General features: G+C 35.3%; 1 protein-coding gene across 2 annotated transcripts in view; it reads right to left on the bottom strand.

Moving 5' to 3' along the window:
- Positions 1-27,994, bottom strand: part of COL21A1 (collagen type XXI alpha 1 chain) — a gene marked incomplete at both ends in the record, with an annotated part of 126,279 nt that overhangs the window by 48,175 nt on the left and 50,110 nt on the right. For both annotated transcript variants that reach the window (XM_079712152.1, XM_079712151.1), the window contains 5 exons: positions 672-725; positions 15,346-15,399; positions 15,518-15,571; positions 16,149-16,202; positions 16,717-16,770. In XM_079712152.1, coding sequence (XP_079568278.1) covers positions 672-725; positions 15,346-15,399; positions 15,518-15,571; positions 16,149-16,202; positions 16,717-16,770 — 270 coding nt within the window. The remainder of the gene's footprint in view (positions 1-671; positions 726-15,345; positions 15,400-15,517; positions 15,572-16,148; positions 16,203-16,716; positions 16,771-27,994) is intronic.

Genomic DNA, 27,994 nt, shown 5'->3' with positions numbered 1-27,994 from the left:
TAAAGATCAATCTTCATGAGATATATTACTAACAACGAAGTTTTCATTAATTGTCAAAATAACAGAATAACATAATGCTATATGTTCTTAGTTGGAAGAGAGTACAGCCCAGAAGAATTATATATGGATAACATGGGCAAACTTTAGATACATAGTCTACTGATTACTTTCCTAACAGAGTACATCTCCTGGCACAGCAACCTGGCTTCCTCTCCACCATTCAGCAAGAAAGACAGAGGAGTCAGAGAAAAAGGAATAAGGGATCCTTTCTTGCCTTCTCTGAGCTGATGGGGTGGGGTGGGAGAGGGGATAAAGTCTCACTTAGTAACTCCCAGTTTTCTATCTGCTGGTTTAGGAGGAGAGATTGTATCTAAATAACCTCCACTATCCCACTGCCATGATTCCTTGTCTCAGCACCACGCTTGTCTTTTTTTAGAACTTTGTGATTTAGACTCATCACATAAATTTCTTGTTAGCAAAATTCTTCCCAGTTTGTAAAAGAGGATTGAATATTTTAATATTTTACAGTATTCCACAAAGAGCTTCTACAATCCTAGTCTGGAAGTCACTGAACAAGCATAGGGCATCTGGGAGGAGAACTTAAATAGTCAAAGGATTTCATGACAGGAGAAGGACGTCATTCTTTAGAACTGAATCGAGAAGGTACTCACAGGCTCACCCCGTGATCCATCCTGCCCTGGAGCACCTGGAGGTCCTGCTTCTCCCTTTTAATGATAAAAAGAAATAGAGAATTCCGTTTGTACATATGCTCACTAAAGTAATAATATGTGACATTACATACTAAAGCATGTTAAATATAAACAAAAACAAAAATTACTTCTGTATTTTTTTTCCCTTTCCTTTCTTTTTTTAAAAATTGAAGTATAGTTGATTTACAATGTTGTGTTAGTTTCAGGTGTACAGCAAAGTGATTCAGTTATACATATATATTCAGTTTTATATATTTTTTTTCAGGTTCTTTTCCATTATAGTTTATTACAAGATATTGAATATAGTTCCCTGTGCTATACAGTAGGTCCTTGTTGTATGGATTATTGATATCAACTTTTCCTGACATCAGATAACTCATTCTGAAATTCATAAGGTGACTATATAAATATCAAATCTATACATGACAGCAGATAATTGAGTTGTTATAAAATAACTGGGGTACTTGTATACTTCTTATGAGAATAGGATTATTCTTCTCTTCAAAGTAAATGTGACTTATATCACATTTATATCAGTCTTTTTCATATCTATTTGTATTTTTACTTTAAAATTTTTCACCTGTCGGACATAATGTGACCTTGCCTCTCAAGACTTGCATTTTAAAATCAAAAGAAAACTTTCATTAAGAATGCAGCTATTTATAGGTTATTACTTGAAATTATTTAGCACTTTAATCCAGTATCTATTTAAAATAAATATCTAAAATGTGTATTTTAAGTAACTGTTCAAATTATAATAGTTTTCAGTTATATATCTTTAAATTACTCTGCTCAAATTATTTATGCACCTTATTTTACACCCACTTTCTGGAACGCTATAAGTTTTTCCCAAATGAATCAATTGCTAACATGTAAAAACGTATCTGACACTATGCCTACTAAAACAATAAGTATTAGTTGAATTTAACCCTAAAATGTATAATATCCACAGATCAATACAGGTATTAAAATGCCTGGACGAAAATAAAGAGCGGTTGGGGAGAGTCCCTTGAAATAGACACAGATGCACACCACACACACACCCTCAAACATTTAGACTTTTTGAAACCTATCAGTCATCAAGAGCCTTGATGCTGTGTGCCTGCTCAGCAAAGTATTACATCTTAACAAGCAAAGTTCTCTGCAAACAATTGTGCCACACTTGGCATTGTGCCAGAGAGAACATTTCATCCTACATGAGAGCAAGAGAGAAAGTAAATCAAAAACGAAAATATTTTTCTTGTAAATAACTCAAATACCTGAGTCAAAATAAGTTTAAGGGGGAAAAAGTCTCAGAATACATGTGCTGAAGTATATGCCAACACCATTTTCCATAGTTTCATATTCTAATGAACTCCCCAAATTGTACAAAATGAACCACAGAGGGAAGAACCAATAATACTTGGCTAACACAATCAGCTCTTAGGAAAAAAAATCCAGCCTTATCACATTATATAAACACTGCTTCCCCCACTTTTATGAATTCTTGCAATTCATTAGCACAGTGAAATACCAGCTAAAGCCAAATGTTTCATCTGTTCCAATTTTATTTACAAACACTAGATGACAGTTGAGGATAGAAGGGAAAAGGATAATGTTTTCCTGTAAATTAACCAAACTAGAGGGCAGGGAGGTCCTGCTTACCCAACGGTTCTACAGAAAATCTTATGAAAATATCAGAGAAACAGAGATGGATGTTAGATTCACAAAAGCCACAAGTTAAAAAGCCTAAACGATTAGAGAAAAGGGCTGTGGCAGGGCCTAATGCCAGAGGGAAATTATACAATAACAATCCTGAACTCGACACTCACAGCAGTAGTCAGTGTAAGCAGCTTTGGGCAGGAAAAATCTCTTTGCAGGAAAGAGCTTTCTGCAGGGGGCACCCCTTTGTCTTGACACTAACCTTACACCAGGCACCCCTGTGCTCTACTCATCTCAGGCCCTAGCACACCTTTCAAATATTTTGATCACATAATACTTTGCCTAACTTGTTGGTTATTTCTGTAGATCAAAGAAGTAGAAATGAAGAATAAGTAATTACCAGATGACCAGAATTTTTCCCTAGCTTCCCATTCAGTAATCTCGCAAACTGTGTGAACAAGATAGGATCTAAAGAAAGATCACGAGGAGTTGACAAGTCTGCACTCAAGCTGGCATCCGGGTTGGGGGGGAATGGCAACCACTCTGACCCCCTAGCCCAATGATTAACTGAGATTACTTCCTGTTTCCCTTTAAAAGCTTTCATGGCTGAGCAGAATCTTCGGAGGTGGTTTTTGGGATGACACTGAGTCCATCATCTCCCCAGATTGCTGGCATTCTGATTAAAGGCAACTTTCCTCTCTACCAACATTTTATGAGTATTGATTTTGTAAGTGGTGAACAGTGGGACCAATTTGATAACAGCAGGTGGAATCACCTGTGTTAGTGGTTCTCAAGGATGGTCCCCACCCCAGCCAGATCAGCTTCGCCTCACTTGGGAACTTCAAAACGCAAACTTTCAGGCCTTGCTGCAGAACTACTGAGTCAGAAACTCTGGATGGTGGGACCCAGAAATGTATGTGAAAGCTAATTCTGATGATTTGAGAACGGATGGCAGAGTTGTAAGTCATTAGGTCGCTTAACTTCCCTCACCTCCAGGTACTGTCATATGTGATTGTCGTACTTAAGCAAATCTGTAGTTTAGATCATCTGTATATAAATTAAAAGCGGGAGGAGACTTGTCCAACAGCAGAAACAACTAATTTGGGATTACATGGCTACTTTGGTTGGTAAAGATCTCTCCTTTTACTTTGGTGACCATTAACCCAGTCTTAATATTTTATTCTAATTAGGAGATTTTTTTTAAAAAAAGTAACCATCAGCAACATATATCAATAATGGAGTTCCACAATTATTTGAGAATTTAATTTCTTCTTATTCTTTCTGCTTCTTGTTAGGACAGATAATCAGAATGATACAGAATCATATGAATAAAACAGCATCTACTCTTTATAATATACGGCAGTGATTCTCCAACTCTAGCTGCATCAGAATCACCTGGAGTGTTTGGTAAACTGCAGATGGCAGATCCCATTTCAGAGTTTCTAATTCAGTAGTTCTGGGGTGAATTCCAAGAATCTTCATTTCTAACAAGCTTCCAAGAGGTGCTGATACTGCTGGTCTTGCAATGACACTTTGAGAACCACTGATCTAGCCCAGATCTTAAGAAAGAGACTCCACACCCTTTCTGCCCTCCCCCACCCCTTTCTGTGGAACCACAGTGGCTTTGTATGGCTTTTCACTTGGCACTGAGTTTTACAATGGCCAGATTGTTCAGCAGGTGTCTCTAGGTAGGAACTGTTTTCCTGGCTTGCACATTCTTTAAAGGTAAGAAACACATCCTATGTGAGGTTTTTTTGTTTGTTTGTTTGTTTTAATCACCCAGAATACTTAGAATAGTGCTGAACACAATATACGAATATATGTAAGACTATATGTTCCCTGCTTTGCAAACATTGGAGCACATTAAGGAAGGAGGAATGGATGATTTATTCTTAAGTACTCGATTTTCAGAAGATAAAGGAAATGGGAAAAACATTTGCAGATAGGCCTATCACATATGCTGTTGGATGATTATGCAGTGTAATTATGACAAGATGATGGCCAGTAATCTTTACGTAGGAAAGTTCTCTTCATTCTTTTAATAATGTTTCATTGGGATGATTTCTGCTTAGTCATTTTCTATAAAATTATCCAGTGTGATACACAACTAGTATATGAAATTCAATACTGTAACCAGAACTTAATCTGATCACTTGATTGCTTTTATGACCTGGAGATTCTGGTATAAACCAATATGTTTGGATGGTGGAGAAAAAGGCATATAGCATGTCCTTACCTCTAATTTATCATTTTGTTATTCTATTATTAATTCCTTCTTGATGTAAGATAATTGAGAAAATATCATGCTAACATTATTCCTCAATCCAGTATCTGCAGCTAATGTCAAAGATGATTTATTCCACAAGAAACCAGTTATTTTTAACAAGTAAATTTAATCCGAAACAGAGATGTGAAACTGACATTGCTTGTGTATTTCCTTTCATGTGGTGGTCTTTGGTACTCACCCACAAAAAAATAAAAGGATGGGGATTAATGTAGTTTGTGGCCATTTCAATCCTCAAAATCTGGTGGAAGGTGTGTGACCATTAAAATATAATTTAATTTGGAAGAAGATCCTTACTTTGTTATTAAATACTTTAATTTGACTTTGCTCTTACTTCATGGTTTATTCTTAGTATGTAAACACATCTCTAGCATGCCAGAGAATATATTGAAGATGTAAGGCTGGGGAAGCTTCTCCTGGCTGACCAAATAAACAGACAAGAAGTTTGGAAAGCATGATGCATAAAGGGAATCACACAAACCAGGCCTGGAATTCTGGCTCTGCCATGTAACTGACTGTGCACTTTGGGGTAAATTCTTTAATTGCTCTTAATCTGATCTTAATGTCAAAATGACATTGATATTCCCAACTTCATAGATTTTTTAGGAAAATAAAATAAGAGCCTCTGTGAAAGTGCCTTGCACAGCTCTAGAAACAGAAGGAGAGATCCAGAAAAGTTAGCTAGTCTGCTGCCACCAAAGAATGGGAGTTTTAACGGTTCTTTACTCTTACGATTTGCTTCAGGATACACTATTTTCAAATAACGTTATTTTTTAATTTGTACCGCTATGGTTTGGCATTATAATTTAGGCAGAGTGAATTATTTGTTAACTGCTTGAAACAACACATATTGATTATTTCATAATTTCTGGGGCCAGAAGTCTGGGCATGGCTTTACTGAGTTCTCTGTGTAGGGTCTTATAAGGTGCTAATTGGGAGGTCTGCTGGGCTGTTTTCTCATCTAGAGGCTTGACTGCAGAAGTATCTTCGTCCACATTCACTCACTTTGTTGGCAGAATTTGTTTCATTGCCACCAATGGCTACTTACTTCATCAAGCCAGCAAGGAAATTCCCCAGAGCAAGCAGGCTCTAAGTGGAGCTTTTCATAATGTAACATCGTTACAGGAGTGACATCTGTTGATTAGAAGCAAGTCATAGGTCCTGGGCACACTCAAATGTAGAGGTTTATGAAAAGGCTGGAGCACCAGGAGGTGGTGGCCACTTTCAATTCTGCCTGGCACAATTATTGTCACATATCCCTGTAAGGGTTGTACTATTTTGCTTTGCTTCCAGCAATGTATGAAAATGCTTGTTTTCTCACAGCCTTGCCAAGCAGACTGTACTATCAAGCTTTTGAACTTCTGCCAACCTAATGGGTGGGTAATTATATCTTAGCATGGTTTCAATTTGTATTTCTCTTATTATGAGTGAAGCTGAACATCTTCATACATTCAAGAGCCATTTTACATCTTTTTGGTTTTGAGAATTATATATTCATGTCTTTTTCTCTCTCATCTATGTATTTATTTTTATTGAAATATAGTTGATTTACAATATTATATTAGTTTCAAGAGTACAGCATAGTGATTCAATATTTTTATAGTTTATACTCTCTTTAAAGTTATTACAAAATAACAACTGTATTTTCCTGTGCTGTACAATATATCCTTGTTGCTTGTCTACTTTACACAGAGTACTTTGCATCTATTAATCCCTTATCCCTATCTTGCCCCTCCTCTCTTCCTTCTTCCCACTGGTAACCATTAGTTTGTTCTCTATGTCTGTGAGTCTGTTTCTGTTTTGTTATATAAATTCTTTTATTTTATTTTTTTAGATTCCACATAAAAGTGATAACATATAGTGTTTGTCTTCCTCTGTCTGACTTATTTCACTAAGCATAATACACTCTAGGTCCATCTACATTGTTGTAAATGGCAGAATTTCATTCTTTTTTATGACTGAGTAATATTCCATTGTGTATATACACCACATCTTTATCCATTCATCTGTTGATGGACACTTGGGTTGCTTCTATATCTTAGCTATTGTACATAGTGCTTCTATGAACACCGGGGTGCATGTACCTTTTTGAATTAGTGTTTTAAATTATTCATATATATACCCAGGAGTGGAACTGCTGGGTCACATGGTACTTTTATTTTTAGTTTTTTGAGAAGCCTCCATACTGTTTTCAAAAGTGGCTGCATCGGGCCTCCCTGGTGGCGCAGTGGTTGAGAGTCCGCCTGCCGATGCAGGGGATACGGGTTCGTGCCCCGGTCTGGGAGGATCCCATATGCCGCGGAGCGGCTGGGCCCGTGAGCCATGGCTGCTGAGCCTGCGCATCCGGAGCCTGTGCTCCGCAACGGGAGAGGCCACAACAGTGAGAGGCCCGCATACCACAAAAAAAAAAAAAAAAAAAAAAAGTGGCTGCATCAATTTACATTCCCACCAACAGTGTACAAGTGTTCCTTTCTCTCCACATCCTCTCCAACATTTGTTATTTGTGTTCTTTTTGATGATAGCCGCTCTGACAGATATGAGGTGATATCTCATTGTGATTTTGATCTGCATTTGTCTAACAGTGATGTTGAGCATTTTTCATGTGCCTGCTGTCCATCTGTATGTCTTCTTTGGAAAAATGTCTATTCAGATCTTCTGTCCATTTTTTAACTGGTTTTTTTTTGATATTGAGTTGTATGAGCTGTTTTTATATTTGAGATATTAATCCCTTGTACATCATATCATCTGTAAATATTTTCTCTCACTCAATAAGTTGTCTTTTCATTTTGTTGAGGGTTTCCTGTGCTGTGCAATAGCTTTTAAGTTTAATTAGTTCCCATTTGTTTATTTTTGCTTTCGTTTTTTTTGCCTTAGAAGACAGATCCAAAAAATATTGCTATGATTTATGTCAAAGGTGAATATTGTTAAAATACCCATGCTACCCAAAGCAATTTACAAATTTAATGCAATCCCTATCAAAATACCCATGAGATTTTTCACAGAAGCAGAACAAATAATCCTAAAATTTATATGGAACCACAAAGTTCCTTGAATTGCCAAGGTTACCTTGAGAAAAAAGAACAAAGCTGGAGGTATCACACTCCCTGACTTCAGACTACACTACAAAGTTACAGTAATCAAAGCTGCATGGCACTGCCACAAAAACAGACATACAGATCAATGGAACAGAACTGAGAGCCCATAAATAAACCCACACTCCTATGGTCAAAGGAATCAAGAATTTACAATGGAGACAAAGTCTCTTGAATAAATGGTGCTGGGATAACCAGACAGCTACAAGTAAAAGAATATAATTAGACCACTCTCTAACACCATATACAAAATTAATTCAGAATGAATTAAAGACCTAAATGTAAGACCTGAAACCATAAAACTTCTAGAAGAGAGCATAGGCAGAAATCTCTCACTTCCAATCCAAGAACATGGAATATCTTTCCATTTCTTTGTGTCATCTTCCATTTCTTTCATCAGTGTTTTATAGTTTTTGGAGTATAGTTCTTTCACCTCCTTGGATAAGTTTACTCCTAGGTATTTTATTCTTTTTGGTATAACTTTAAATGAGATTTTTCTTTGGTTTCTCTTTATGCTAGTTCATTATTAGTACATAAAAAAGCAACAGACATTTTATGCATCAATCCTGAATCCTGCAACTTTACTGAATTTATTTATTAGTTCTAATAGCTTTTTTGGTGGAGACTTGTGGGTTTTCTCTATATAGTATCATGTCATCTGGAAGTAATGACAGTTTTACTTTTTCCTTTCCAATTTGGATGCCTTTTTTTTTTTTTTTTTCTGATTGCTGTGGCTAGGACTTCCAATACTATGTTGAATAGAAGTGGTGTGAGTGTGTATCCTTGTCTGGGTCCTGATTTTAGCGGAAAGGCTTTCAGCTTTTCACTGTTAGTATTATTTTGGCTGTGGGTTTGTCATAAATGTCCTTTATTATGTTGAGATATATTCCCTCTATATTCATGTTGATGAGAGGGTTTTTTATTATGAATGGATGTTGAATTTTGTCAAATGTTTTTTCTGCATCTATTGAGATGATCATATGATTTTTGTGTCTTTCCTTTTGTTAAGGTGGTGTATCATATTGATTGATATGTATACGTTGAAGCTTCCTGTGACCCTGGAATACATCCAACTTGATCATAGTGTATGATCATTTTTATGTATTGTTAAATACAGTTTACTAATATTTTGTTGAGGATATATGCATCTACATTCATCAAAGATATTGCCTGTAATTTTTTTTTTTTGTAGTGACTTTGTCTGATTTTAACATCAGGGTAATGGTGGCCTCATAGAATGAATTTGGGAGTGTTACTTCCTCTTCAGTTTTCTGGAATAGTTTGAGAAGGATAGGTATAAATTCTTCTGTATATGTTTGCTAAATTTCCATAGGGAAGTCATCCAGTCCTAGGCTTTTGTTTACTGGAAGTTTCTTTTTTTTTTTATTACAGATTCAATTTCACTTCTAGTGATCAGTCTGTTCAAATCATCTGCTTCTTCTGACTCAGTCTTGAGAGACTGTACATTTTAGAAATTTATCCCTTATTCTATGTTGTCCAATTTATTGGTGTATAATTGTTCATAGTATTGTCTTATGAGTTTTTCTCTCTTTGCGGTATCAGTTGTTATTTCTCCTTTCCTTTCTTATTTTGTTTATTTGGATCCTCTCCTTGTTGGTGAGCCTGGCTAAAGATTTATCAATTTTCTTTATCTTGTTTCCATTGATGTTTTCTGGGATTTTCTCTTTCTTTCTTCTTCTTCCTTTTTTTGTCTCTATTTTATTTGTTTCCTCTTGATCTTTTTTATTTCCTGCTTTTTGCTGACTTTGGGCTTTATTTGTCCTTCTTTTTCTTATCCTTCTAGGTGGTAGATTAGGTTGCTTATTTGAGATTTTTCTTGCTTATTGAGGAAGGCCTATATAGTTATGAACTTCTCTCTCAGCTGCTTTTGCTGCATCCCATATCTTTTGGAAAGTTTTGTTTCCATTTTCATTTGTCTCAAGGTAAATATTTTCTGATTTTCTCTTTGATTTATTCATTGATCCATTGGTTTTTTAGTAGAAAGTTTAGTCTCTGTGTTTGTGTTTTTCCCATTTTCTTTCTGTAATTGATTTCTCATTTCATACTATTGTGGACAGAAAAATTGCTTGATGGAATTTCTATCCTCTTAAATTTGTTAAGATTTGTTTTGTGGCCTAGCATGTGATCTACCCTAGAGAACATTCCATGTGCACTTGAAAACAGTGTGTATTCTGATGTTTTTAGATGGAATGTCCTATAGATATCTGTTAAGTATAAGTGGTTTATGGTGTCATTTAAGACCAGTGTTGTCTTATTGATTTTCTGTCTGAATGATCTTACATTGATACAATTGGTGTGTCAAAGTCCCCTAATATTATTGTATTATTGTCACTTTCTCCCTTTATCTCTCTTAATATTTCCATCTAAGAAGGATATAAAGATTCAGAAAGTGATAGTGGTAGAAGACATTCAAAGAAGTCTTAACATGTCTATAATTGGAGTCCTTAGATATAAACAAAAACAATGTAATAGAATGTCTATTTAAAACTATAATCCAAGAGAATAGTCCAGAATTAACAGTCCTGAATCTACTTATTGACAGGATTTGGGATAACTGAAATTCTTAATTCTGGGACACAACTTATACTATAAACTTTAAACATAAAGAGTTTTTTGTTTTGTTTGTTTGGTTTTTGTGGTACACGGGCCTCTCACTGTTGTGGTCTCTCCCACTGAGGAGCACAGGCTCTGGACGCGCAGGCTCAGTGGCCATGGCTCACGGGCCCAGCCGCTCCACAGCATGTGGGATCCTCCCAGACCAGGGCACGAACCCGTGTCCCCTGCATCGGCAGGCAGACTCTCAACCACTGTGCCACCAGGGAAGCCCAACATAAAGTATTTTTTTAACACTGTGGGCTTTCATGCAAAAAGACAAAGCCACTTACAAGGGAAAGACAATTACCTTGGTCTCAGCAACATACAGGACAGCAATGAAGCAACATTTCAAAGAAATTCAGAGAAAAGCAGTGAAAAGCAGCAGATAAGCATTTAAAGGGATAATGGCAATGGCAAAACAGTGACAGTCAGGCTGTTATTAAAGTAACAAGAATATAGAAAAACATGTTAAAATATAAGAATTCAGAGAATACTGTGTTCACAAGCCCTTCCTGAGGAATATACCAGAGGAGAAGTTTCATCCAGCCCAAATGATGACTATGGGATATTGGTGAAGGGGCTGGTGATGCACATTGAATATATTAATTGCAAATTTGAAACAAAGGTGGGGAAAGAGTGGAAAAATAGTTTATAAATATTATATGATCTGACAAAGTAAAAGTATGATTAAACAATTAAGAAGAAAAGGAAAAGGGAAAGAAGAAAATAGAATAAATTGATTAATTGCCACATAGATGATAGGGTATCATTTAAAGTTAATAAAACGAATAATATATGCCTAAGTAAGGCAAAGGGGGCATAAAGGAACTCTAAAATGTATTTTTATAGACTATTAAAGGTATTAGTATAAAGACCATTAGTAGTTAACTCTGCTATATAGTATATTTGAAAGCTGTTGAGAGTAGATCTTAAGAGTTCTCATCACAAGAAAAAAATTTTTTTCTATATTTTTGTATCTATATGAGTTGATGCACATTCACCAAACATTGTGGTAAACATCTCACAATATGTAACTTAGACAGTGCTGTATGTCAATTATCTCAATGAAACTGCAAGAAAAAAAAAGACCACTAAGAAAAATATACAAATTTTCCTAAATCCCAAATAAAAGCAAAAAGGAAAAAATAACAGATCACATTAAGAAAGAAGTATAGTAAATATAGCATAATGCACATAGTAAGTATAATAAAATTATAACATAATCATTATGACAGAGATAAGACCAATCCTATCAGTCAATAGTAAAAATACTTCAGACTGCTTTAGAAAGGAAAGACCAATTCTATGCTTGATAGAAGAGAAACTAGACAGAGTGATTCAAAAAGCTTAATAAAGCTACACAACAGCAGGATGGGCATTGTTTCTGCAAACAATACAAATAATCAGAAAGGAGAAATGTAATCCTGGTAAAGACAAGGCAGAATTCAAGCTAAAAATTATTAAAAGAGACAAAAATGACATTTTTTAATGCTAAAGCCACAATTCAAAATGAAGTTATAACAGTTGCAAATAACTATGCAACAAACAACATAAAAACCACCTTCACGAAACAGAAGATGGAAGGAGAAGTAGATGGAAATGCATTAAGAGGGACACTAACAAATCACACTCTGTCCAAAGCATGTCAAACAAACCAGAAATTAAGTATATAGATGATCTCAAAAAGATAGTCAGTGAAATAGATCTAATGAATGGATACTGAATTTCACATCTCAAAATAGAGATTCACCTTCTCATATGCACAGGGAATACTCCTGAAAACTGAACATATAATAGTTCAAAGACTAAAATTCAATAAATCCCATAAAGAAGAAATTATACAAATAATATTCTCTGCTGCAGTGTAAGAAGACCAGAAACTGATAACAGAATCAAAATTAAATGCCTCTCAACCTAAAAAAAAACTTTTTTAACTTTTAAATAACTCTTGGGAAAACAAAAATAAAACCAAAATTGCAAACATTCTAAAAAATAATATTAATGGCAACATTACACATTAAAATCAAGGGGGTATAATTGGAGTAATGATCAGAAAAAAATTTATAATTTATATACTAAGAGCAAAAAATAGTGAAAGAATGATAATAAATAAATTTAATTCCCAATTATGAAATATAGAAAAAATATAAGAAAAAAAGATAGAAAGAATATAGATTAACAAGTTTAAAAAACTGGAAATATCAATGAAGTTAATAATTACATTACAATGTTAGATATTTAAATAAAAAACAACTTAGTAGAGAAACCAAAAGCTTACATAATCACACAAAAAAGAGTGGAAAGGGAAAGTATAAATATTCTAAGAAACAACAGAATAATCATTGAAACAGAAAACTTTTCAAAGTTTTAGGGGGTAATCTATATATATATAATATATATATATATACACACATGAAAATATAAATATTTATTTTGATATATATGGTATATAAATATACAATTATATATTGACAAATACATTATAAATAATGTAAATACACACACACATCGTATTTGTTTTGTTTCTCTGGAACAACTCTGACTAATACACAACCAAATGCAGTGCACAAATCTTGATTGTATCAGGTGAAAAAAATAGCTATTTAGAACAATTTTTAAACAATTAGAAAAATTTGAATATGGGCTCATATTAGAAAATAGTATTGTATTGATATTAAATCTCTTGGACATCATAATGGAATTAAAGTATTCTTAGGAGATATAAGCTAAAGTTTTTAGGAGAGGAATGCACGGTGTCTCATTTACTTTCCAGTGGCTCAACAAAAAAAAATTATAGAAATAAATGTTCATATATTTATGAGGTTCAATTTTCTGTAGGACTGAAAAATTCCAAAACAAAAATCTGGGTGGCAGGAAGAAAATAGATTTTAATACGGTCAGAGAAAATTAGGGATGATTCATTATCCGAAGATTCCAAAAAGGAAATATAAACTGTGGACTATCCAGACAAGAATATTATTCAGTACTAAGAAGAAATGAGCTATCAAGTCATGAAAAGACATGGAGAAGGCTTCCCTGGTGGCACAGTGGTTAAGAATCCGCCTGCCAACACAGGGGACATGGGTTCGAGCCCTGATCTGGGAAGATCCCACATGCAGCAGAGCGACTAAGCCTGTGTACCACAACTACTGAGCCTGCACTCTAGAGCCTGCGAGCCACAACTACTGAAGCCTGCACACCTAGAGCCCATGCTCCACAACAAGAGAAGCTACCGCATTGAGAAGACAGTGCACCGCAACAAAGAGTAGCCCCCACTCAATGCAACTAGAGAGAACCCACACACAGCAACAAAGACCCAATGCAGCCATAAATAAATAAATAAATTTATTTATTTTTTTTAAATATAATAATAATAATAATAGGGAGGAAGGAAATTTTTGGAGGTGACAGATATGTTTATGGCATTGATTGCAGTGATGGCTCACTGCATATACTTACATACAAACTCACCAAATTGCCTACATTAAATATGTACAGGTTTTTGTATGTCAATCATACCTCAATAAAGTGTTTTTTTAAAAAAAGCTCAAAAAGGCACCTTAAGGCTATGTTCAAATAAAAAAATAGGCAGTAAATGAATTCCTTATTGAACACTTATTCCTTTATCTTACTCTGTCTCTACCATACCATTCTAAGTAGGTAACATTTACTCCATTTTTGAAATGGAGAAAACTGAAGGTCAAAGAATTTGACATACAACATACAGCTAGTTAGAAAAAGTCATTGAGAGGTGGAACTCCAACTCGCTTCTATTCTCTAAACTCTAGCACCCCAGAAAAAGTATAATCTCATTTCTTGGGGCACAGGGCCTTTTGACAACAGAAGACAAAGAAAAATTAAATTAGATGAATCCCTAATCTGCAGGTAAGGAGAAGAATCTGTGTTCTCTAACATAGAGAAACTAGATTAGCTCCATGAGAGTTTTGTTTTCTTCTATATGTCCAGCCCCTAATAAATATCAATAAATATCTGTTTAATCAACAAACAAATGGGAAATAAAATACAAAACCAGTCAAATATAGTTAACAACACATGACTAAGCTCTTGAAAATGGGCCCCCATATTTTACATTCAGGAAGTACTATCTATAATCTTTAAGGAATCATTGATATTTGGAGAACTTTCATAACCTTTAAGTGAAAAAATGGACAATGTTTCCAAAGGAAAGGAAAACATCTATAGACCAAGAAAATTTGGACTGAATTTCTGAGAAAGTTTGGCCTTCAAAGTGCTGACAATTAGGAAAAATGATGACATCTCTAAATCCAATGCTTGATCAAGTGGTCTTGGTGGTTGATGGATTTACACAAATTCTCTCCTTAGGGATCAAAAAAAACAAAAACAAAACAACGTACAGTAGGACAATGATGTGGATTGTTGGCTCATTCTAGATACACTGACTTGAATACATATACCTACCTGATGTCTTTTGCTTTAATAAGCCACACTATAGAAAGCCTGTTTCTATTTGATAATTGACCCAAAAAAGTTTCTTTATGTAAGAATAAGATGATGCTAACCCACCATCGTAAGGGCATGTGCCTTTGAGTTTTTCCAGGACTGGTGAGTGATTGGCACTTTTGCTGTTCTTGCTCTAATTCTCCCATATTCACACCACACAAGTTGTCAGGGTTAAGGTTGAAATTGTTAGGGTTAAGGGTTCCGTCCCTACTCTCTGAAAAAAAAATGTAATCCCTTGGGAGACACAACTAAGTACTTCTGCCTCTAATCCACCAAACAAACCCATCTGAATGGCTCATCAAAGAAGCTCAACCTTCTAATATCCTGGGATTTTATTTCCAACACAGAAGAATTCATGATAGACTCAAAATAAATTTATAATCATTTTAAAATTACACTAAAACAACTTTTAGTTCATTCATTTTATACCAATGTCATACATAAAAAAAGTCTAATATCTGTACATTTTTCTCATATTCACTCACAAGTTACAGAAATCTTTTTTCTTTTTTGTAAATACCTTGTAACCAGGGCTACCCATTAATCCATCCTTTCCATGTCTTCCTGGTTCTCCCTGAAAAAATAAATACAAGTATTTTAATATTTTTTGCACTAATTTTTTTAAAAGAAGATAGTAGAGGTTACATTTTATTTAAAGTAAAATATTTAAGAACTTTTTCTGTCAAACTCACAGCACGTCCAGGAAGGCCAGGAAAACCAGCATTCCCCTTTTCACCTTTTGCACCCTGTATTAAAAATAAACACTTAAAAACAATCCTTACAATAAGGCTTTAAAATTCCAACTCGAACTTAAATAGGAAAGTAAGCTAACTTCCTTATGGAGTGACAGAATTCATAGAACCACAGCTTACGTTAGCCCTGCAGCTTTCAGCAAAGCATTATTTTACCAGGACACAACATGACATTGAGGATAAGATGGATGCAGAATTACAAGCATCTAAACACAGAAACCACTACTTGGCAAAAGTAAAAAGCAATGGGCATCTTAAATATAAAGAGACTAACATTTCCTTCAATGTGAAAAAATAGGATTCTCAATGGACACTGTTAAACAGCTATCACTTCCAAGGAATCTCTCTGTAAATATTTTTAAAGTTCAGAAGGCTCAATAACACAAAGTATTCTTATAGAATACCATGCATAACAGTCAACAGTTATTTTTCCATTGCTCTGAATAAATCCCCTGAGAAAGGTGAACAAAGCTAATTGCTACAACAGTGGGCTGGGACTGAAATTCAAATTTTCTATTTCCATTGTATTGAAAGTTCAATATGGATACTTTCTTTTGGGATCTATACTTCCCTTTTTGCCATAAAATCCGGGTGATCCTTTATCTCCTTTGGGACCCATTTCACCCTAAAAGATAAAAATATAAATCCTGAATTTTAGAGACATTAATATTTTAATGTCTCTAAAACTAATATTTTGCTTATATATTAAAGAAAAAACAATTCCAATTATAAACAACAGAGGTTAATATGCCCACATCAAAATAAAATAGAAATAAATTATTTAAAGTTTGTTTACAAAAGTCCTATTTCCCAGGCTTTATAACCAAAAGCAAGGAAAAATCAGGGCATTTGTTACTATAACAGGGCCTTATACTAAAAGGCTTATAGTTAAGAGAATTTCTATGTAATGAAAACTACTCATCAATTTTTAAATACTATAAGATTTATGGCTGAAAATTTTAAAGGAAATTTGTAAAAGCTTTATGTAAACTATGATTATTAATCTTAACCCAGTCATTTACTTTAATATACTTTAATTTATATATCAACACTTATTTATAACCCATTTATAACATAAAGTACTTTCAATTTGAAATAAAATATGGCATTGCTTAAGTTTAAGAACAGATTTCTTCAACCTTTGATCCTGGCATTCCATGAAGCCCAGGAAAACCAGGAAGTCCACGGTCACCCTGAAAATGAAATAAATTAATTAAATAAAACACATTTCAGTCTAAAAAAAACAACATATATTCTTCCACCTCATTCTTGTCAAAATTCATTGGAAATAAATCTGCAAACTGTTCAGTGCACATCTACATTAAAACCCTATCTCTATGAAAGACCAATCCTCATTTAACAGCGTTTCATTTATAATCAGAGAAGGAAAGTATTTGGGGCCAGGGGAATCTTATCAGCAATGCTGACTCCACCCTTAGAGAGTAGCCACCTATTCTAAAAATATTTAGGCTCTTACATTGGCAAGGCCTAGGAGTTAATAGAAATGATCAAGTGCCAAGACTGTGGAGAGAGCCATCCTCTGAGGTCCCAGCTCAGTGAGGACAAACCCTGAGCTGAAGGCCTCAAAACACTCTAGGATTCTGTGGAATTTTCTTCCAATTGCTGATCTTAGGAAATTGTTCATAGTAGGTATCTATCCAGATGAGTTTATGAAGAGGAAAGGCCATCTCTCAAAAGGAGGAGAGATGGAGAAAATCACAACAGCTTGATATTTAATGGACATTGTTTTAAGACTTATTTCTGTGGGACATACTGGGTGCTATTGCCTTAGCTTCAAAAATCTTAATTGTCAAGACACAGTTAAGAGAAGCCCAATGGCTGGCACAGCAAGATTTGGGTCAATTCACTTTTATTTAGGCAAATTAAGACATTACCTACAAACAATTCATGATCTTTTTAGCTTGTCTGGTAGGGAGAGAAGAGGATGTGACCAGTTATCTATGATGGATGTAATTCTTAGAAATCTTAATTTAATGAGGGTTATTAATCCACATGTTTTAAAGAGTGACACAGTTATTCAAGGCATAGAACACTTCAAAGGCAACATTACTACTCCATTTTCAGTTTCCAGCACTATCTAATAAATTAATGGTGAGAGAACCACCTGTGCTAACTCAGGCTGAATTGAGATGAGCAGTTGAAGGCCAGGTAGACTAAGATACACTCTTGATAAGATGGAACTTAGCTGGGCAATGAGTACTTAATAAAAGTACAGAAGAAAGGGGCAAAGCAGGATTCCCTTTAAGGATGAACCAAGTCCCAGCTAAGACTTCCCTTCTCTGGCTACAGTTTATAGAGGACACCATCTTCAAACTTTATTTTCCTGAAGATAAGACAAACTCATCTCAGATGAACTGAAAAGACCAGGAGCATTAACCCACATTGGAACCAAAAAAATATATAATCTGGACAAAGCTACCCACATAGTCATAAGCAAGATTTTAAAGTAAAATAAAAGGCACAGCATCCATGTTAACATACAGCAATGAAATGGGGGAGGGGCAGAGAAATTTAGCAAAATGCTTGGGGAATACTAAGACAATACCTACAAAATACAAAACACAAGAAAGTGTGACCCAAATAAAATATACTCAGTCAAGTTGTGTCCAAGGTTTAAAAGTAATGGGTAGCAAATAAGTGGTAAATTTTAGCCAACATCTATCTACAATAGGCACATAACATGAAAGACAAAAAAATGCTCTTGTGCTGGCCATTGAGCCATTGGATCATCAGTTACTGCAGTAAAACTTAGCCTAAGTTAATTAATATAAAAATTGGTATACTAGGCAAGAAGAGGCTGCCAAACAAAAACATTAAAAAATACATTTGGGGGCTTCCCTGAGACTTTGTAAGTCTCAGACTTCATACTAGGAGTCAACCACCATGTTCATAATCCTTTGCCCAAAGAATAAAATAATCGGGTAAAAACAACACTTTGTTTAATACATTAAAAAGAATCTGGGGCTTCCCTGGTGGTGCAGTGGTTGAGAGTCCGCCTGCCAATGCAAGGGACACAGGTTCGTGCCCCGGTCCGGGAGGATCCCACATGCTGCGGAGCGGCTGGGCCCATGAGCCATGGCCGCTGAGCCTGCGCGTCTGGAGCCTGTGCTCCGCAACGGGAGAGGCCACAGCAGTGAGAGGCCCGCATACCGCAAAAAAATAAATAAATAAAAATACATTTGGCAATTGCTTTGGGACTAGGTAGTGGGCAGTGAAAAATAATTTTTGGAGGTTGGAAATACAGTGATTCATGGAATGCAGTGGTGAACAATTGATTTTTTAAAACTTTGCTTTTAATAAATTGCAAAGGCAAATAATGCATCCAATAAACATAACTAAAGAACTGAGAAAAAAGAATGTTGGTATCATGAATCAATTAGCGTTGGCTGTATTTGACAAGGTAACTATAAAAGAGATGAGTTCAGAAAAGAATCGGCCAGTTTGCAAGTCATAGTTAGAAGGCATACAACAAGTCCCAAAATACTGGTATTGGGAGGATACACCTTTTTCTTCTCATCTCTGACAGGTAAATAATGAAACTGGAGAAGGCCTTTAAAAGAACTTCAGTCGAAACTCAGCCTCTGGGAAGGACCAATCAAGAGTGTGGCCATAAACACCATTCTCAAATTCTCTAAATCAGTTCAGGTGGGTCCAAAACATTCTCTCAAGATGGACATAGTGGCTCAAGAAAAAGAAATTATTAATTATTAATAACTAATTAATTAATGTAGAAAGGCCATGACTAAAACAGGACTGTGGATGTTACTGGCTGGAATCAAAAGTCAAAGATACAAAATTACAAATATGTATTTTGCTGTTGAGAGAATTATTCTTCCAAAAGAGCCACAAACCTGCACTAAAAGAGATTGTGACTGTTTGAAGTTTAAAAACAATGTTGCCCAGTATTACCACTATTTTTAATGTTTTTCTAGCCAGTTTTGACTAGCCCATGAGTTTAGACAAAATATAAAAATAAGAGAGGTAAAGCCTAGAAGGAAGAAAACAAATTGTCTTTATTTATGATTACATGTCTAATATGCCGACATACTTAATACCCTGAAATAATTAGTACGAGAAATCAGTTAATTGCTGTCTTAAAAATTAATATACAAAATAGTTTTTATATGTATAAACAATAACCAATATAAAAATATATTAAAGAAAAAGTTCCACTTATAATAGGACCAAAACAGATAAAAATTCCTACATATAAACTTAGGTAATGTTGAGAACCAATAAAAAATAAAATTTTAATATTATTCCATTGAGTTTTAAGTTTGAAATAAAAAGATAAATCACAATCTTGAATAGGAAAATTCAGTATTGAAATTATGTCAGTGCTTCTAAAGCTAATCCATAAATTCAAAGGAATCCTAATTAAATCATAAATAGGAATTTCTAAAAAAAAAATTGAAGAAAAGATACTGAGCTTTATCTGCAAAAATAAACATGTAAGAATAGCCAGGAAATTTTTGATCATAAAGAATAATGAGGAAGGACTAGGCCTGCCAGTATTAAATCATATTATGAAGTGACAATAATTAAAACTGTTTGGCAGTGGAGAAGATGTAGACAGGTAAATGCAACAGAAGGGAAAGCCAAAAACAGCAGACCCAAATGAGAATGGAAATTTAGTGATAATGATGGTTTTCAAATAAATGAGAAAAAAAGTGAAATTTCAAAAATACTGTTTAGCAACTGGCTATCCTTTTAGGAGAAGAAAGGAGAAAATATGAATACTCATCCAACTTTACTCCAAATATCAAAAAATTTAAGATTAAAATATAAAAATTCCAAAAATCAAAGCAGGAGTAATTATATTCAAAATGTTAGAATGCTGAACCTTTCTATACAGATACAAACATAGGAGAAAAGAAATAAAACTTTATATATATATATAAATAGTTAAAATTTCTGTATGTCTAAAATTCCAAAATCCAAATCAAAACACATAAGCCAGAAAAAATATTTTCACACAATTTATGACATGCATATAAAAATCAATTTTTAAAAAGATGAACAGCCCAGTAGGAAAAAATAAAGGATATAAATAAAAGGCAAATTACAGAGAACTAACAATATTTCCAAAAATCATATGACAGGTACTTTATCTTATTCACTAATAAAGGATTGCAAATCAAACCAGTACCATTTTTAACATATATTGATGAAAATCAGAAATTTATTGAAATTCAGTGCTGATAAGGGTGTGAAGAAAGATATTTCACACACTTGTTAGGGGAGTACACACTTTCTGTAAGGTAAATAAGCAATTTGCCTCAAAATTTAATTATGAACTTAACTCTTTGATTCTCTAATCAGTTCCACTTCTGGGAAATTTTCCTATGGATATACTCAGAAAAAGTTACTGAGAAATATATACAAAGATGTTCATACAGTCTTGTTGATAATACACACAAACACATGCACATGTGCACACACACACACACACACACACAAAGTACAGTAAGGAACCACAGCCTCCCTAAGTTATAGAGGTTTCTTAAATTGGGTAAGAACAGCCCCTATAAGTCTGTATCTATGATTAACCTTCGGTTTACAGTTTCTTTCATGAAGCCTTTTTGAATTTTCAACTTTCCTCTCAACTCCTAGAGTTTTATTCAACTCTAATCTTTGGCACTTAACATTTACTCTCTTAAAATAGTTACTTTGTATGTATTGTGTGCTTTATTAGACACCAATCTCTTTGAAAAAAATGTGTTCTTTTTTTTTTTTTTTTTTCGGTATGCGGGCCTCTCACTGTTGTGGCCTCTCCTGTTGCGGAGCACAGGCTCCAGATGCGCAGGTTCAGTGGCCATGGCTCACGGGCCCAGCCGCTCCACTGCATGTGGGATCTTCCCGGACCGGGGCACAAACCCGTGTCCCCAGCATTGGCAGGTGGACTCTCAACCACTGCGCCACCAGGTAAGCCCAAAAATCTGTTCTTGATGCATTCTTATTTCATCTTAGTAGACATGATTATTATTTATCAATATTCAGATTCTCTCTACTTCTAAGCATATGAGGAGGGGGAGGGAATCACGCTTTCCTGACTCTTGAAGTTGGTGTGGTTTACAAAATTTGCTCTAGCTAATTAAAGATGAATAGAAGTGGTTTATGAGCCACTCTTTGATTCTCTAGGGACCTGCTACTGTAATTAGCTATAATCTAGAGGGTGATACTTTTGTTAGCCTGAGTCTGCTAATAAGTGTTCAGTTTGACGAGCAATAAAGCTTTTTTGCTTTAAGGCATTAGCATTTGGCATTTGTGTGTTATTGCAACATAACCTACTCTATCCTAGTGGATGTCTCGCTTGTGATCAATGATAATTTACTGAATATGCAAATACTTTCATTTTCTAAAATATAGTAAACACTCTTGAGTCCTCCAAGAAAATTCCAATGAAAAAATTATTTTGAGGAGTCACACTCTTGATTCCCACTGAGTTTACAAGAGATTAGAATCAAAGAGAATCCAAGGATTGCAGTAAGTTGGTTCCATTTTCCCCAGGTTGCCTCGAAGCTTCCTGACTGATAACAAGACTTTGATGAGCCTGCCAATCTGACAGGTTGATCTAGAGTCTCAGTCTCCAAAGTTACAACAAGATTATTTATTTGAGTAGCAAGAGAATATGAAAACTAATATTTTAAAAATCTCATTCTTTCAAAATTTCTCAGTGTGTCTGTGTTTTGAATGTACATGATCCTTTATTCAGTAGCACTGCATATAATTCATACATATGTATGGGACTACATGCCCCAAAGACTTTCACTGCAATGATTTTGCAGTTTAAAAGTTTGATGATCTACAATCTACAGGGAACTATCCCTCCTCCCTTAAGAGAGTTTTTTTCTTTCTTTCTTAAAGCCTTTATTTTTGAGACATGGAGGAAACATCTCACAGGTACACATGCAAAAGTAAGACCATGAATCCACTATCATGGCACAATCAGTGCAAACCATCACTCATCTAGCCAACCTCCTCCTTCCTCCCCTCCTCCTCTGCCTTCTTCCCCCCTCTCCTCCCCCTCCTCTCCCTCTTCCCTCCCCGCTTCCCTCCCCCTCCTCCTCATCCCCCTCCTCAGCTGCTCACAGGCATTGGGCCTTCTCATGATGCAGGCATAGAGCAAAAGAGGAAGAAATCACACTGTTAAAAACAATTTTGGCCAAAGCAGAAAAATATGGTGAAAAGAAAAGAAAAGAAAGCCAGACTGAGATCCAGACATTTTATTTCAACTCCTGATCCTTGAGTAACTTCAGGCAGATGATTGAAGTTCCTCATTTCTCAGTTTTGAAACTGTACAATAGGGTTCATTTACTTTACAATTAGTGTAAAACGGGCAGAGCATGACTTACTCTACTAACCTCATAGGACTTTTTGTGAGGATGGCATGTGATAGGCAGTGTATGTGGATAATATCCACACAAGACATTTCTAAAAATAAAACAGAAAAACATACACACAACAGGAAACACCTTCAACACCCAACATGTCAAAAGCCTTACACATCTTCCTGTTCCTTCTCTTCTCAGTTAAAAACCACTAAGTGTCACACAGGACCAGAACAAATAATGATTTCCTGGGAAGTGTTTAAATCTACTAAAATGTTCCCTCTCTAACGTGTGATGGGCCTTCCCCTTGGATTTGGGCATCACCTTTGGACTACTCAGGTCTAGGAATAAAGTAGATTCCTAAGCTCCTAATATACTGTCCCTGCCACAGTTTATCCATGAAACAGAGCACACCCAAAATGAAGACGAGAAATAAGAGTTTAGAACCAAGATGAAGCATCTTGTAAAAATTCAGTAAAAGTTGTAAGTTTCCTAATGATGCCAGTAGAGAAAAAGGAAACAGGACAGAAAGCAGCCAAGCAGCCAAGAAATGAGGCAGGACATAGAAGGAATGGTTCATCACCATAAACTGAGATGCTGAATCCATTATAGGGCCCTAAAAGAAAAGAGGCTGAAAGATCAGAAAACAATCAAAACTTTGCAAAAACATTCACAGAAGTAGTGAAAACCTGAGCATACACAGGTCAGCACCACATGGACAGACGGAGGGATGCTCAACCAAGCCTGACTTTAGAGAACATTTTGGGAGGCCCTGCTGCTTTGGAAGAAAAGCCTCTGAGGAAAGGAGGTAGGAAAGAAGGAAAATGTGGTACCACTCCTTGCATAAGAAGGAGGGAAAGTTTTCTGAAAAATCCCTGCTTGTAACAATTTCACAATTTCTCCAGATTCAGATGAAACAAAATATTTATTAGAAAAAAAGAGTGTGTAGATATGTATTTAATAATATTTTATTATTTATTATGTGAATTATACCATTAATTATACCAATATATCAATTATTGCTATGCTTATCACAAATATGTATATACATTTGACACATACATTTAAACTCATATACATTTATATTTAATAATATTACCATAAAAATCTCAAGGGAGGAGAGGAAGATATGGTACATATACAATGGAATACTACTTAGCCATAAAAAAGAATGAAATAATGCCATTTGCAGCAGCACTAGAGATGATCATACTAAGTGAAGTAAGAAAGAGAAAGACAGATATCATATGATGTAACTTATATGTGGAATCTAAAATATGACACAAATGAACTTATCTATGAAACAGAAACAGACTCACAGACATAGAGAGCAGACTTGTGGTTGCCAAAGTGGGTGGGGCAGGAAGGCGTTGGGAGTTTGGGATTAGCAGATGCAAACTATTATGCAGAGAATGGATAAACAACAAGGTCCTACTGTAGAGCATAGGGAACTATATTGAATACATTGTGATAAATCATAATGGAAAAGAATATGAGAAAGACTGTATGTGTGTGTATATATATATATGTATGTGTGTGTGTATAACTGAGTCACTTTGCTGTACAGCAAAAATTAACACAACATTGTAAATCAACTATATTTCAATAAAATAAATTTTTTAACATCTTTATTGGAGTATAATTGCTTTACAATTGTGTGTTAGTTTCTTCTGTATAACAAAGTGAATCAGCTATACATATACATATATCCCCATATCTCCTCCCTCTTGTGTCTCCCTCCCACCCTCCCTATCCCACCCCTCTAGGTGCTCACAAAGCACCGAGCTGATCTCCCTGTGCTATGCGGCTGCTTCCCACTAGCTATCTATTTTACATTGGTAGGGTATATATGTCCATGCCACTCTCTCACTTCATCCCAGCTTACCCTACCCCCTCCCCGTGTCCTCAAGTCCATTCTCTACGTCTGCGTCTTTAGCACAGGAATAAAATAAATTTTTTTAAAAAGAAAGAAAAAACTACTAACACAGTAGAGAGGAGCTAATGAATAACACAAAGTAATGGAGAAGGATGAGACCCAGAGCACAGAGGAGGGCTGGACATTATACATGGACAGTTCATCCATATTAACAGAAGAGAGGGTAGAATATAGGTACACACACAGCAAAGAGGTTAAGTGGGTTGGGAAGAGGTTTAGGGAATTCCTGTCTGATTGCTTCATAAGGGGCACTTCAACACTGTGAGAAACAATAAGGGATAAACTAAAGATATTTTTGGAAACATTTACAAATCGCCACCATCATCATCACTAACTTACCGTGTTTAATTTTGGCCAGGTACATGCATGATTTTATTTAGTCTTTACAGAAAGGCTATGAAGAAATACTTATAGTCCCACTTTCTAGATTTGGGAAACCAGGTTTAAAGAGATTAAGAAGTATGACTAGGAAGGTTAAGCAGTCTGAAATTGGGGAACAGCCTGGAACCTGTCACTGCATTAAGCCTCCCCATCCTGCAAAACACACACACATAACCCCGTGTTTGGGTCATGGTGCTATCAGAAAGCTACATGGGTAGATTACTCTCCCTATTCGAGAAATAAGAGAAAGATGGCCACTTTCCTAAGTTAGTTCTATTTCTCCCTCTTTGTCATTACTGGCTTTGTTTTAATTTTTTAAACTTTTTTTTGTCTTCAGGAACTCTGCAAGAAATAAAGCCACTAGCATGTTAAATTTTTTACATATTATTCCCTAATAACACTTTTCAGCTTGGTCCTTTATTACTGTTCTCTCAACGTATATATTGGAGTTCCTTGATTATGACCAACTATGTAATAGATATCGCTATAACATCACTTCAGCTTTTGCCTTTCAAAGTGCAGATAATGGGGTTTATTCATGTAAGAAAGGCTCGCTCATTACATGATACTCTGTTCTGGATGCTGAGAGCAACGGGACAGTGAGATCTTGAAAGGACAATTCAAATGTTTAACACTCTAATGAAGAAACTAAACAAAATGTATAATTGGTTCCATAAGGATACCTTAGATAGAATTAATATATTTTATTTCTTAAACCCAGAGAAGCCAAGTGATGAGTTGGTATAAATCTGGCTAGATTAAAAAAATTATTAATACTTCCTGTGTCTCCAGAATTGCATTGCCATAGAAAGTTTCATACTCAGTTACAAAACCCATATAACCAATTAGAAATACTCAATTAGAAAACCCATAAAACCCATAAAAACCAACCCAGCTTAACGTAAGTTTTAACAAAGTATATTTCTCCACACGATTTAAATATATTAGGTTTCCTTAAAGCTGAGGAAGTTCTTTGAAGTACTTAAAGTATTTCTTAGAGTCCAAGGAATATCTTTAAAGCATGTTATAAAATGAGTTACCAATTGAAGACAATTTGGTGGATAAAGGGTCCTTTCAATTTTGTAAATTCAGGGGAAAAAACCCATGCAAAATCTATACACATTCTATTTTCTGATATGTGAGGAACAAAGGTTATAGTCAGCAAGAAAGTGCATATAATTTTAATTATCTTAAGTGGAAACTCCCATGGGAATTTCAGTGGAAATCCACAAAATGGAAATTATTCTGGGAAAATATCCTAATAGAGAACATTACCGTGTGGAACAATCCCCTAAAGACCATGGGTGATGTCTGGAAAAAATGCCCTGAGCGATCACAAGTCAAGGCCATCTCCAGGGTATGTTTTCAACCTTCCCATTTCTGAAAGTTAACAAATTGTATTCCAGAGGAACACCCAAGGAAACGCCTTTAACTAACTCACTAAATTATTGTAGCTCTAAATAAAGAAATCCCTGCAGCCAGAAGGAATGTAAGGGGGAATTTAGAGGCAGCACATGGTGATTTTAGGCCCACAATGACGGTGCCAATCAGAGCTGACACCCAAACAACGAACTTCAGAAAACAACACTGAATGAAATCACTACTGGTCTGAAAATAAAGAACTTTACATAAACATACATCTTATTCATCTTATCTTCTTTAATAGAATGTGTGACTTTGTAAAAGTTACCCACTTCTATTTTAAACACAGTGCAATGACCCAAAACAATAGAGCAGTTACCTTAAGATGTGACTAATAGAAGTATTGTTCTTTTAAAAATTTTTTGTTTTATTGAAGTATAGTTGATTTACAATGTTGTGTTAGTTTCTGGTGTATGTCAAAGTGATTTTATATATATATATATATATATATATAATTCTTTTTCATATTCTTTTCAGTTTGGTTTATCACAGGATATTGAATATAGCTCCCTGTGCTATTCAGTAGGACCTTGTTGTTTATCCAGCTTATATGTAATAGTTTGCATCTGCTAATCCCAAACTCCCAATCCATCCCTCTCTCCCTTGGCAACCACAAGTCTGTTCTCTATGTCTATGAGCCTGCTTCTATTTCATAGATTATTGCTCTTTACTTTTAAATAAGGTATTTTACTCCAATTCTTTTAAGATAAATGAATAAAAAGCCTCCTTTTTATTTTGGGTCTCTAAAACCCAAGTCAACACAAAAACAAATAAATGTATTCATCCATCCATTCCTAAATACACTTATTCATACATGCATATTTTTATATATTCCCCACATCCCCAAATCAGGCTACTTGTGAGAATGTTAAAGAAAGAGCAACAATCTTGTAAACTAGAATGTGGGTGAGGTGCCTGGCATGTGGTCTCCTGGGAACAGGTATCCACACCTTCATAGTGGAATCCCCCATTCCCCTAGAGGAGATCAGAGGTCTCTCATGATACCCCCAGAGCATACAAATAAAAGACGTCTCCATTCCTGTGGGCCTGGCCTGCTCTCCAGCACCTCTTAAGATGCACCTCCATCATTTTAAATAGGCAGAGATTGCCAGTGGCTAAAAAGATTCATAGAGGCCCAGGGCCACTGAGGAGATAAGAGGATTTTGTACCACTTCTTCCAGAGTTCTATCAATTATTGCTGTTGTTCTGACTTCCCTGGCTCTCCCCACATTATAGAGCTGTCCTGACCTATTCCATCTTCTCTGTTTCTTTTCCAGACACTAACCCTCTGTTTGCTCTAACATTTCTTGCCCATGACACATGCCA

This window comes from Hyperoodon ampullatus (genome assembly GCF_949752795.1).
Source record: "Hyperoodon ampullatus genome assembly, chromosome: 10".
Classification (NCBI taxonomy): domain Eukaryota; kingdom Metazoa; phylum Chordata; class Mammalia; order Artiodactyla; family Ziphiidae; genus Hyperoodon; species Hyperoodon ampullatus.
This window is presented reverse-complemented; position numbering and strand designations above follow the sequence as displayed.